Genomic DNA, 13395 nt, shown 5'->3' with positions numbered 1-13395 from the left:
TAAGAAAGTGCTTTTACTGTGGAGACTCTAAGTTGCTCTTATTCTGAATCCAAATTCAATTTTAAAATGGCAATCCTTTGGTTATGAAAATGAAACCCACTAAATCTGACATAGTTCAGCCTCAGCATTTCTGCTTTACTAGCAGACAGATGGCTTTGTCCTCATTCCTTTTTATTTCTGTCAAAAAAGACTTCTTAAGGCACATGATAACACAATATAAAGAAGAGTAATTCTAATTAAAGCCATGATCTCTAGCTATGTCCACATTACCAGTGCATGGTCTGCAACTGGCCTGCAAGTACTGACAGCATATTTATACTATGTATAGAAAATAGTTTTAGTTCATAACAAACTTCCCAATCAGTTATTTCTGCAGATGAGGTTGGCTGGTCTGTCAGTTACTGCTATTTCCCAACAATCCACAGCTCTGCATTATCATGAGATATTTATGTTCTCTAAAACTATCCAGTTTCCAAATTACTAGTTTAATAGCTTGGGTAAGAGGGCAAACCAAATTGAGAGTAATGGCAGAAAAGCACAAAAGAAATAGCAATCATCTACCAGTATGTAGAGTCTAAATTTTAAACAGTTGGGCACATACTCAAAATGGGGCAGGTACTATGTGGAAGAAGAAAGTGGGCCAGTGTAGAAGCAGGTTAGGAAGAGGAGCTAATACAAGTGAAGAAAAGGACACGGGTTAAAATGCCATAATGAAATCCATTATTTTATATGATACCTAAAAAGAATTACAGATAAAGAAGGGGAAGCTGAACAAGAGAGGGTAATGGGATAAGTAACTAGGAGCAGATGGAGGGGCCAGTAAGTAAAGGAGTGAGCATGGGACCCTGAGTGCTCTATTCTTTAGTTTTCTCTCAGGCATTGCTATGTCTTCATAAGGCCCTGCCCATGCAAAGCAGATGCTCTACTACTCAGGCTCCATTTTCTATTGCTTTACGGGCACGGTGACATAGTAATGTAAAAAAGGTATATATTAGATGCAACAAACACTTAACAGAATGACTAGTAGTTATCTGTCACTGTATTAAAGCATAATCTTCCTTGGAGAACTTAATATATACCCAAGTTTTGAAACCTCCAAACACAAAAACCCATCATGAACAGGCAGCACACATATGTCTGCAAGTATTCCTACTGCCATTATTGTAGGCAGGTGCCTTTCCAGGAACTCCCCATTGGGGCAGCTAGCTCTTGATACCTATCTACCTACCTACCTACCTATCTAGTATCTATCTATCTAGTAACCATCCATCCATCCATGCATCCATGTATCCATTGAACTACATAAAAATAGCACTATGCATACCCTTACAAAATTCTGGAAAAACTTCAAAATTCAAATATGGACATTTATAAATATAAAAATTTAAATCAAAAGCATTGTTTCATGTTTACCTGGAGAAGATTTAAAGGCCTGAGACTTGAAGTATTTTTTAAGCCAAACGGGATCCCTGTCAAATAAAACTAATGGTTATAATGGAACTGAAAGTATTACAAATGAAAATTTATACTTCAACATATGAAAATTGTCCTTCTCCAAATGACTAATTTGCATATAATTTTTAAATACAACAAAAGAACCATTTTATTTTTCAATATTGACATTCAAAGATGTGAAGACTACATATAAACTATAGTCTACATTTTAAAGATTTCTTCACCTCTCTTACTTTTGAAGAAAGTCATCTAGAATTACATATACACCATGAAGATAACAAAAATACCATCACTGTGCAAGCACATTTTAACTGCTACCTGTCCACATTCCTCAGTTACATACAATAAATGTTCAATTTTGGATCCCAAATACCAATCATCAAAATGTTAAACAAACAAACAAACAAAAAAAAAAACCATTGACTTTTGTAAAGATAAAAACCAAAGTTATTATATAATGGGCTATTAATTCTGAATTTAAAGAAAAGCAAAACAAAGTACTAGCAAGATGGCTCAGCAGGTAATAGCACTTGTGATCTGAGTCCAGCCCCAGAACCCCCCAACATGGTGAAGGATAGAACAGATGCCTGCAGGCTGACTTGACTCTGAACTTGAGCCACAAGTCCTTACACATAAAACTGTAAAAAACCATTATTGGCAGGCGTAGACCTACAGTCTGTTGACCTTGGTCTCAAAGTATGTGCAAATTAGCCAGCTTAGTGGTGCATGCCTTTCATCAAGGCCAGCTTGATCTACATAGTGAGTTCCAAGACAGCCAGAGCTACAAAGTGAGACCCTATCTCAAAATCACCACCCAACCGGTTCAAAAAAAATATATGCAAGTTTTGTTCATATCAATCTGAATACAGATTGGAAATCATCTAGTCCAGGTATAGTGGTTTGTGCCTCCAGGATCTGGGAGGAAGAAGTGGGAAGATCTCATAAACAAAACACATTATGTAGTCCTCTATCAGATGTTATTTACAGGAAGGGATGTAGAGAATTTGTATGCGATGTCATACAAGGCTTGTAAAAGAAACTGAGAAAGTCTCAGGTGTATTCCATTTAAAAAAATAAAATAAGAGTGCCTGAGGAGAAACAGCTTGAACTCTCACTAAGAAATGTGCAAATATGTATCAGGAGGTCCTGGCATCCACCTTGTACCACACTGTGGCAGAGCTTACAAAGGAGCATGGCCCCTGCATGTTCCAGCTCAAAGACAGTGGCATACTTCCTCTTTCTCCTACGGACCAAGTTGTGCAGATGAGACTGAGACTTGGGTAGGGTTAGCATCTTCTCTAAGGACAACACTGGAGCCATGTAAACCTGGGACACTGCAAGTTCCTTACATGTAAATCTAAGCATCTAGGAGGCAGGATATGACTTTAAATTCCACGGATCCTTCTTACTATAATAAGCACAACTAGAATTAGAAACCAACAACATTTACATTATGAGAAAGCTTTTGGTCAGTTTTTCTGTGTTGCCCTCTCTCTCTCTCTCTCTCTCTCTCTCTCCACTGGTAAGAAAGAGAATTGGTTCCAGGCGTTACAACAGGCACACTTGTTCCCACTGCTTTTGGCCACATGGTAATAACTACCCAAGACCTGTTACTACTACAAAGAATGTCAACACGAATGCTCCTCATGGCCCAGCTATAGTACAATAAATACTTCAATGACATGTGAAGTATGTCTTTGAGACAAATTTTTATTAAATAAGTAAAATTTCACAATTTTATTTCTGGAAAAAATGATGCAAAAAAGCAGCTTTCCAAGATTACAGAAATAAGAGTCTAGGCTTTTAGCTGCCATGCTATATTGCTTCCAGGAGAACATATATTTTTATTGTTTTCTCTGGATTATTACTACATTGACACAATAAGGCAACTAAAACTAATTTCTTTATTTTTCCAAACCAGAAGACATAACATGCATAGAGTTATAGATTTAACAGGTTTATTACCAGAAGCTGTTTGCTAGGTGGTTATCTGATTTTAGAACTACAAAAAGGCTTTTCAAGTATCTGGATATAAAACTTTGTGAAAAACATTATTTGGTATTTTTAGTAATGTGCTTAAAATGATGGTTTTTATGGCGGGGTATGGGGGCACACACACCAGTCATCCCATCTCTGGGAGTTGGAAGCAGGAGATCAGCTGAAAGTCACCTTCAGCACATAGCAAGGGTGAGACCAGCTACATAAGATCCTGTCTTTAAAAATACATAAACACACACACACAAAACAACAACAGAATAAGTAAAAGACTTTCACAAATACTTTACTCTAACCTGCTTGAGGAGTTGCCTGCATGGCACTGGGCGGTGCATTTCTTAAGAGATCTCCTGATGGCAGAAGGCTGCTGCACAGGCTTTTTCCTGCAGGAGTTATGGCACCAGTGTCACAGCCCAGCATGGAGTTTGAGCCACTCTTCAGAGCCTGGGCTCCACTGCAGGGTAAGGAACAGAGCATTACACACTGTGAAAGCAAAGACCAGCCTCACAATTCTTCAGATTAAAAAACTCTAAGTTCCATCATTTCTGTCTTAAAAATTAATTCCTCTAGGGCAGGTGAGATGGCTCAGCAGGCACTTGCCACTGAGCCTGAAAATGTAAAAGGTAAAAGAAAAAAACAAAACCCCAAAACATACAAGTCATCCTCTGACCTCTACACATGCTGTGTGGTACATACACCCCAAAATGAATACTTTTTAAAATTTCAATTTCTAGGCCAAGTTTCATTTTAGTGTTTAAATGTGACAAGGCTGGCTTAGGTAATGAGCATATCCCTAGATACTTCAGAATACAGAGAAGCAAAGTCCTGCCCAAGTGATTCAAGGACAGTAATGACACAGGCAAATATGAAATGTGGGCAACTTTGGAATACATCTTTGTACAGGTAATAGATTTGTTACTAAAATTATATCATTCACAGGAAGCAGCTCCTGACTACATAAAAATAACATCTTTCAGTATAATATGCCATTTGTCTTAATCTTGCAAATAAAACTGTCTTTAATATTGTCAACTTACCCAGCAGAGCTCATTATACTGATGGAGTTAAGCCCAGCAGAGTCTGCCATGACCGGGGAGACCGTGCTTCCTGTTGTTATAGATGTTACCATGGTAGAAAGAGGAATGGTTGTCACAGGCATTGCCTGGCTCAGAGCCCTTTGCTGCTGAGCAAACTGAGTTAACAAAGTGGGCTGAGGGGTGAAGCCTGAATCTTGGGGAGATGGGGTGGCTGAAGGGGTACTAGGAGTTGAGTTCTGAGCATCAGGAGAGTGTGGGGCCGATGAAGGGGTTGGTGTAGGAGTAGATGGCTTAGGAGTTCCAGATCCTGCTCATTGAGAAAAATAAAAATTGCTAGTTTGTTATAAATGGCCAGTCCTTTTAAAATAAGGTTAATGGAATCTTACTTAGCACTGACAAATTTGTTCCAATTTTTTAAAAGCAGTTAACTGCAAGTGTCAACTCTCTACACAATCCACGAGTGGTTGCTACACTCAATTACAATTAAGGATGCAGTATATCACCTAAGAACCCCACTCCAGATGCTATCACAGAAACAGGGGAAATACACTAACACTCTACCACAACACCCACTGAAAAGTTAGTTTCCTACGTGCTGTCTTTTGGCTACAAAGTTGAAAGTGAATTTAAGTTAATTTTTGTTATTTGTGATTCCACTAATTCAAGACTTCTTTAAAGAAAAATACTGCTTATTTAGTTTAACTATCTGAGATAAACTGTGAACATGTTTAGTAAGCTACACAAGGCTATCAGTTATATTTTGGCACCGAGATATACATGTTTAATTCTCAACATAACAAGTTTACCCTGACAAATTTACAAATAATACATCAAGTACTTTATAGATAATACTGCATCTTTAACAGTAACTGTGTACTTCTGTTTAAATGTAGAATGTATAGAAAATCTGTTGTGAATGAAGTATGCACAGTTTTATCAACTTTAAAAAAATAAAAACAAAAAAAAATGAAACAAAAAAAGTAAAGCAAAAGCTCTTGAGGTGTTTCCTTTTTAGCTTTCATGTCCTGCAGAAAGAAAGGAGAGAGAGGTGAATGTCCAGAAGCTGTCACTCCACCCTGCCTCAACACAACCGTGTGCAGTAGCTCACCACCATCCATACCCAGAACATGAGAAGTGTGAATAAGACCTTCAGGAAATTTATTTATTTTTCTTTGTGCAAAACAAGAAGGCAGAAAAATTACACCTTTTGAGCTATCAGGATGCAGATGTTAATATCTAGGACCATCTTAGCACTGTGCAGTATACTGACAGCACACACTAGCCACCAAGAAAAAAAAATTTAAAAGCTAAAAAACTGGAATTCCCCCAAATCAGTACCTAACATTGTCAGGTATTCATTTGAAGAGATTCTCCCAAATTAAACCTAGCATTCCTATATTGCCTCTACTTGCTGTTAAAAAGGGTATCCAAAAGAGAGAATTCTATTTTCCTATGTTCAGATTATCACATTTTAGCGACGGCTTACAAAAGTGTAGATGTGGTCTCAAACACCACTTTTCATTTTATTGCATGTAATCTTGGAACCAGCTGGTGTCTTATACATACAAAGACAGTGCCTCCAATAATTCACTCTCACATTTTCTTTTTAGTATCAGCCACAGTTTATATAGTAAGAAAAAAGATCCTAGGGTGCACTGCAAATAATACTTTGCAATATTATTGCCAGATAATTTTTTTGAGAAGATGGATAGGCAAGAAGCCTAAAAGAAAGGTATACACGAAGTGCATACATAGATACAAAACAGCAAATACAATTACAGTAAACACGAAATACATACAGCCAACAAGAACTCTACCTGGAGTTTCGTGCAACTTACACATTTTTGGTACATAGTACATTCAAATTTCACTATTCACAGACTGAATAAAAGCTGCCTCCAGAAACACCAATGCAAAAACTTAGGAAAATCAGAACAAGAGTTTAAATCATGACTCACTCTGTGATGAGCTGGCAGGTGACAGGGCGGCAGGAGAAAGCATGCTGACTTGATTGAGATCCACAGATGATTTCCGAGAAAGACTTGGCTTAGATGATGGAGGAGGAGTTGGAGATTTAAGGAAGCTGCTGGCCTGTTGCGCTGTAAAGTAGTTACCTGGAAGAACACAAGTTATTTCCTAGAGAAGGCCCAGCAGTTACAAGAGCACTTGCTGAGCAATCATAAAGATCAGAGTTTGAACCCACCATCCACCCCAACCAGATACCTCCAGGATTAAAGGTATACACATGGGCACACACTCATATGAACACACACAAATATATAATTCTTTTCCCTATATTCGTAATTCAAATTTCTGCAAATTATCATGGTAAAAATGAGTAAGATTTAAGAAAGAGAAGACTATTAGGTTTCAGAGGCGAGGATTTCTCTAATACCTGAGGAACTATTTCCTGAGCTTGAGGGAAGTTTGATGGGTGGAGGGCGGTGTTTTACTCCCTTCCCCAAAACTGAAGACTGGATGGACACGGTCTCAGACTGCTGAGGAGTGACATTAAACACAACTGTTAAGATTAAAATTAATAGCATTACAATTCCTACATGAAATTCCTAACTGTAAAGTCCTCATCATCAGAGCTACTACAAAAGAACAAAGTTTCACATGATACCCACAGACTATGACATACCTAAGGAGGTTAGGTGAGTCCCAGGGAAGGGCAGAAAGTGAAGGAAAATCTGGCACCCTTTAACAAGAGTAACAACTTGTACCTATCAATGAGTACTTTTGAAACCTTCTATCATAAAGCTGAACAAACAAGTTTAAAAAGTTGAAAGTAAAAGCAAAGCTACAATGCCCATGCCCTTCATATTTCTGAGACTCCCTGAGAAACAATGACCCATAAAGCAGCAACAGTGTCAACATACTTCTGTCTCCTCCCCGGGATTGAGACTGGCAGAACCACTAGAGCTGTGTGACATCTTCACTGGGCATTTAGCTTCATTCTGGACCAACTCCTGGTACTGATTAACTACCCTGAAATTTTAGAAAAAAAAAAAAAAAATAGGTAAGGATTGGCCAAATTTGTCTTAAAAATAAACCATACTGGAAATAAATAATGTTATTATTAGAAAATAAGACCCATCAGATTTAACAGAATAATCAAAATGTTACAAGTAGTCCCCTAACTGCCCACCACAAGTGCTTAGGGTCTCAAAGCAAATTCTCATCAGGCACATTCCACAGCAGAAAGGAAAGAGACTGGTCAAGAGTCTAAGGCTAGACTGAGCTACACGAGGAAATCCTGTCTTAGAAAGTGTATTCTGGGCCGTGGAGATGGATAAAGTTGCTTGCCTCAAAGCCTGACAATCTACGTATATACCCTGAACTCACATGGAAGGAGAACCAACTCCCACACATACCACCCAACTTCTGAGTGACAAGAGCACACACTAAATAAACGTAATAAAGAGAGGCATACTCTAATCTTTCCAGTGACAAAGTAATGTTTAAATCTTTTCTGCTAATCATGATAGAAATTATAGGAATATTTTTAAGATATTATTTCTAACAAAAATTATAAGGTCATCCTTGATTACAATATAATTAAACCAATGAACAGACAACACAATTTCTCATTCTCTTTCCCTTAGACTCGGATTTTAAACTTCCATCTTAAAAGTGTCTTTCTCAGATACCTAAGCTTTCTTACCTAAAACAAACTGTATTTTAAATAAAATCTTTGTTCTCTTAATTCTCATTAAAATATCAAAATGGGTCTCAGATTTTATTATTGAGTGATTTAACCCAAGACAGTACAGAATGTACTGTCCAGTTAAATGTGAAACGAAGTCAACATCTGTGACTCCAACAGAAAAACTCTACCCTACAAAAATGCAGGTTCATATTTAATTTGACAAAAAATACAGAAGCAAATGCACTTTACCTCTCCGCATCAGTCTTTGACCCAATAATAAACCTAAAATGTTAGCAAGAAAGAGAGGTATTAGGCAAGACTGTCTTAAAACATCTTGTGTTAATCTTTAAAGTCTTTCTTTTAGTCATAGCAATATATTATGAACTCATTTTAAATCTACCAATGTATCATTAAATTAAAATAGTAAACTTGAGAAATAATGTTCAAGTTTTACATTCATCATAAAATAATCAATTTAGCTCATTTACCTTAGGAAAATTTGTTTTAATGTTTATTTATAATTTACACAATCTGGAATAAAATTACCAAGTACCACTACACAGTTTACAAACATTTTCCCTGAGTTACTAAAAGACCTGTGGCTTTCCATTTATTTAATTCGATTCTGGAAGTCATTCTTAAAATTATTTTAGACAAAAATGAAAGCTTATAGTCAACATAGTTTGACATGATTAACATAACAAAAACAAATGAGTCTTATTTTTAATTACCAATTTGAATGATCATCTGCAGAGGAGCTGAAATACAAAATGTGAAAGAAAAGCACTCAGTAATGGCAGGTCAAACTTAAACTGCACAGCTCTTAGCTTCTGAAAATGGAAGAATGTGGATGAGCATAGATCCTGCAGAATAACAGCAGAGGTACCAGTTGTCTCCTGAAAGCAGCCCCATGGCTATGGGAACTGAACTTGCACAAAGGAGTGACTACTGCGCCCTTATTCTAGAGAGATGCCGGCACATTTACAGTGCTGAATGTGTCTTTGGGGAAAGAATTTCAGAAATGCTGTAAGCTGAGCAATTGTTGCCCGTTCTTGTTGACTCTTACCTAGGTATGAGTGAAATAACTCTAAAACTAATCATTCTTCACAAATTTCACATCAATTTTGGTAAAGGTTTTAACCATAATTTGACATACCACTGAACTCTTCCTTTTTTTTTTTTCATTTTCATTAGTTCTTTTCCATCTTTCAAAACAGTATAAATGTGATTTTTCAAAAACAAACTAATAATAAAAGTAGCCATACAATCAAATTTATCCCAGCACTCAGGAGGCAGAGGTAAAGGCAGGCCGACCTCAGTGAGTTAGAGACCAGCCTAGTCTCCATAGCATGTTCCAGGCCAGCCAGGGCTGGCTACACAGACCCTACCCAAACTCCCCAACCCCCAAGTCAAAAATCTGTATTAGTACCCTGTACTAATGATGTACTTTTCAGAAAATCAACTACAGAAATTGCCAATAATATAAATATGCCAACAGCAAAATCCCAAGACTATCACAAAAATAATTATCTGCACTTTAAAAAATAAATAATTATAAATAACTTAAGAGAACTTGGCAACTGCATTTCCACTTCACTCACATCCACTGTCAAAATGCAGCGGTATGTATATATTAAACACCAAATCCCTAGAGGAAAACTGTCGTCAATACTTGGCAGCTCCTTGGTGGCTCTAAATAGGTTCTGGATGGCCTCTGTCTGTTACGTGTACTCAACAGAACTCACTGGGATGGAGACATTTGGCTGTCGTTTTCTTCATCTGCTTTCCACGGCTGGATTTTACCATAGTAAAGTGGATCACCAAGAGACTGTAAGATGGTCAGCTTTGTTTTCTGATACTGATTACCACCTTCACATTCAAATACATAATCGTCTTTTACATCCTGAAATAGACAGAGAATCCCCAATAATTTCTTCTCAAGCGGCAAAAAAAAGTCAATCAATCAATCAATCAATAAATACTGACTAATGTCTGGTATAAACATGGCATTAAAGAAATGCTGAAGGCAGTATAAAAACAACCAAGCTCAGGATGATTATATATGATACTGAGTCATATACTTTAAGAAACTGATAGACATTTCTACACACATTATGAAAATTATGACAAATGTTTACTGAATATTGCCACAGACCTCAACAAGTAGTATCTCATCCAAATGTCAAACAAAACCCATGACTGGCATAGCAATTTCCACATTACAGTTAAATAAACTGGTCATGTGTAGTGGTGTCTTTCACAGCAGCACTTGAGAGACAGGCCTCTTTGAGGTCAAGACCAGCCTGGTCTAGACAGTAAGTTCCAGGCCAGCTAGGACTATACAGTAAGACCTTGTCTCACAAATAATAAACAAATAAATAAATAAATGTGAAGAACGGTAACAGCCCAAACCCTCATAGAGAACTACTGCATAGGACCCTTTTTTCAGTGCTTTATGCTGTGTTCCCATGCTGCATCTCATCAAGATGGAGAGACATGCACAGAGCTTCATACACTACATATACAACTGCCACATACAACAACCTGAAAATAAGGGTTGAAAGCAAAATGTCTTTAGTCATCAGCCAGTCATATAAAACATCCTTAAAATGTCCATAAATCTTATTACTTTGCCCCTAGAGTCCATCCCAAATATAATTCAGTTTCTTCATTTAAGAAGTATTACAACGAGAAAATCAGATGACTTTCATTCAGAGCTATCTTTAAGCCAGCCATGTGGTATATGCCTGTAACCCCAGCACTCAGGAGGCAGAAGCAGCAGAATGATAACAAGTCCAGCTGGTAAACAGCAAAATTCCAGGTAAGCCTAGATCACTCAGAATATATGTATGAAACATGAATACATAATATTGATATATATGTAGCATACTACCACACTATGGAGTCCAGGATGATGTCAAAGACATCCTTTTCCAGCAGCAGTTTCCTTAGTTCTAGACTTACAGTCATGTACCACTGGGCTTGACTCTTAGTTTGGTTTTTGTGTAGCTCCCTATGTAGTAGCCCAGACTGGCCTTCAACATGGGAGCTCCCTGCCTCTGCCTCTAAGAGCTGAGATTATAGGCGTAGGCCACCATGCCACACATAAAATGTAGTGTTACAATAAAATGTCTCTGTAAAATGAAAAGTACACTTAGGGCTAATTATTTTTTCTAGACATTCACAAGAGCTCAAATTGTACTTTTAAAAAAAGTTATACTCTAAAAATAATTTTCTGTTTAATAAATTCAGAGCCCAGTTCATAAACAACATTGTTAGCCAAATATGGTGGGGCATATCTGGCACTTGGGCAGGAGAAGCAAGAGTATCAACATGTTCGAGGCCAGCCTTGACTACATTGCAAGTTGGAGGACAGTTTGGGCTACAAGACAAAAAAGAAAACAAAACATACATAGGCAAACTGCATCATCAGTGAAAGAGACTGGCCCTGATTACTCACATGAGCTGGCCAGACTGTTGGTTGGGAGTCATCAGATTTGATGGATTTTTCTACTTTAGCATATTTCTCCACCTAAACAGTAAAGACATTGAATAAAATAGAGTCAGTACTAGAACAAAGACAAGAATCGGTGGAAAAAAAGGTTCAACCAGCAGTATCAGCACTTGTATTTCACAGTTGAAAACTGTCCTGATGTATTTCATCAGAAGTTTGGCATGAGGGGCTGCAGATGATTTCGTGGTAAAGAACGCTGGCTGCCTGGGAGCCACATATGCAACAAGAAGACAACATGGCTTTCTTTTTCTTTGTATTCATAGTCTACAGATGCCTTTGGCTTTTTGTTTTAACTGTTATAACAGTAATATAAAAAGCATTACTGAAATAATGAATAATTTTGGAATACCAATCATAAAGGATTGAGTAAGGACTGGAGAGATGGCTTAGCAGGTAAACGTGCTTGCCATTGAAACTTGAAGCTCTGAGTTTGCCACCCCGAGAGCAAGGTGGCAGAAGCAAAGAAATCAACTCCCCAAAGCTACATACACACACATACATATACTGAATAAATTAAAAAAAGACTCTAAAAGAAACGGCAAATGAATATAAATAGTGCTTCATAATACCCTTATTATCGCTTAGAATTCATGTCTTACAAATTATTAGTAAATAATACTGCTGCGAGCTCCTAATTTTGGCCATGGCTCTAATATTACTAATCTTTAAATTTTACTAGTTTGAGTATAGAAGCATTGTGAGCTAATTATGAAGAAACACTATAGAAAGACATGAGGACATTCCTGTCACTATGTAAAATATGCCACACTCTTTCCATGTGTAACCGAGGCTGGACTGCTGGCCCACTCCCATAATCTCTGGAGTATTACTGAGAAAGGAGGAATACCACAAGTCTGAGGACAGCCTCAGCTATACAGCCAGACCCAGACTCAAAAAACAAAACAACTTACATGACTTAAACACACAGCTTCTAAAAATGAGAACTTTTCTTAAAAAAGAAGTTGTTATTTCTCTTTCCTCTATTTTCTCACAGCATTACCTTCCTAATGATGACTCTGGCCCTGTACTAGAAGGCAGCATTTCATGAACTTACATCTACTTCAGAAGGCACGGCCAAGTTACAGGGGCTCCGTTTCCACATGTCTACACACTGCAAAGTAAAAAGCAGTACAATTTCACAGACAACGTAAGGCAAAGCTAGCCTGTCAATAAGTGAGCTCCTGGACAATACTTACATTTCCTGCTTTAGAAATTTTGAGGTCATAATGCTGACCTGCTTTCCTTTCTTTCCGTTTTTGTAAGAAATCAAGTAATCGCAGCTGAGGGGGAGGAGGACAATGAGACAGGTCCTGCTGCCGGTTCAGGGAGGACCTGGAGTACCTCTTCAAACACCTAAAATATATTGGAATACAAAGCAACAACTGGTACATGGAAAAAAAGTAGCATGCACTCATTATAAATTAAATCATAAACACCTATTTACATCTCTGTTTCACACACACAAATGGCATATTTACAATATACACACACACACACACACACACACACACACATATATATACCTGTGTATATATATATATGTGGTCTGTATTTTTATGCACACACAAACACACACACACAATATACTTGTAAATACAATACTTTCACACATGCAGCTTTAGGCACCAATGAAACAAAAAGAACAATACAAAATACTCATGACCATGCGGACACCCTGATTCAATTCCAGAAATACAGAGACAATCATTATAAATTAATCTTTAAGCCAGGCACAGTGACGC

At 37.5% G+C, this 13395-nt stretch overlaps 1 protein-coding gene across 23 annotated transcripts in view; it reads right to left on the bottom strand.

The window, feature by feature from the left end:
- The window catches only part of Supt20h (SPT20 homolog, SAGA complex component), a 29672-nt gene that overhangs the window by 4093 nt on the left and 12184 nt on the right, over positions 1 to 13395 (bottom strand). For 14 of the 23 annotated variants that reach the window (XM_021647814.2, XM_021647816.2, XM_021647818.2 and 11 more), the window contains 12 exons: positions 12850 to 13006; positions 12708 to 12764; positions 11600 to 11671; positions 9885 to 10042; positions 8871 to 8897; positions 8389 to 8421; positions 7370 to 7478; positions 6883 to 6985; positions 6446 to 6601; positions 4488 to 4794; positions 3747 to 3904; positions 1414 to 1469 (listed from right to left, as the gene is read on the bottom strand). In XM_021647814.2, coding sequence (XP_021503489.2) covers positions 1414 to 1469; positions 3747 to 3904; positions 4488 to 4794; positions 6446 to 6601; positions 6883 to 6985; positions 7370 to 7478; positions 8389 to 8421; positions 8871 to 8897; positions 9885 to 10042; positions 11600 to 11671; positions 12708 to 12764; positions 12850 to 13006 — 1393 coding nt within the window. Of the gene's footprint in view, positions 1 to 1413; positions 1470 to 3746; positions 3905 to 4487; positions 5513 to 6445; positions 6602 to 6882; positions 6986 to 7369; positions 7479 to 8388; positions 8422 to 8870; positions 8898 to 9884; positions 10043 to 11599; positions 11672 to 12707; positions 12765 to 12849; positions 13007 to 13395 lie in introns of those variants that run through there. The other 9 variants (XM_060378320.1, XM_060378322.1, XM_060378323.1 and 6 more) reach the window with 4 other exon arrangements.

The sequence above is a fragment of the Meriones unguiculatus genome, chromosome 2 (assembly GCF_030254825.1).
Source record: "Meriones unguiculatus strain TT.TT164.6M chromosome 2, Bangor_MerUng_6.1, whole genome shotgun sequence".
In the NCBI taxonomy this organism is placed as follows: Eukaryota; Metazoa; Chordata; class Mammalia; order Rodentia; family Muridae; genus Meriones; species Meriones unguiculatus.
Note: the sequence above shows the minus strand (reverse complement) of the source record. Positions and strands in the feature narration are given on the sequence as shown.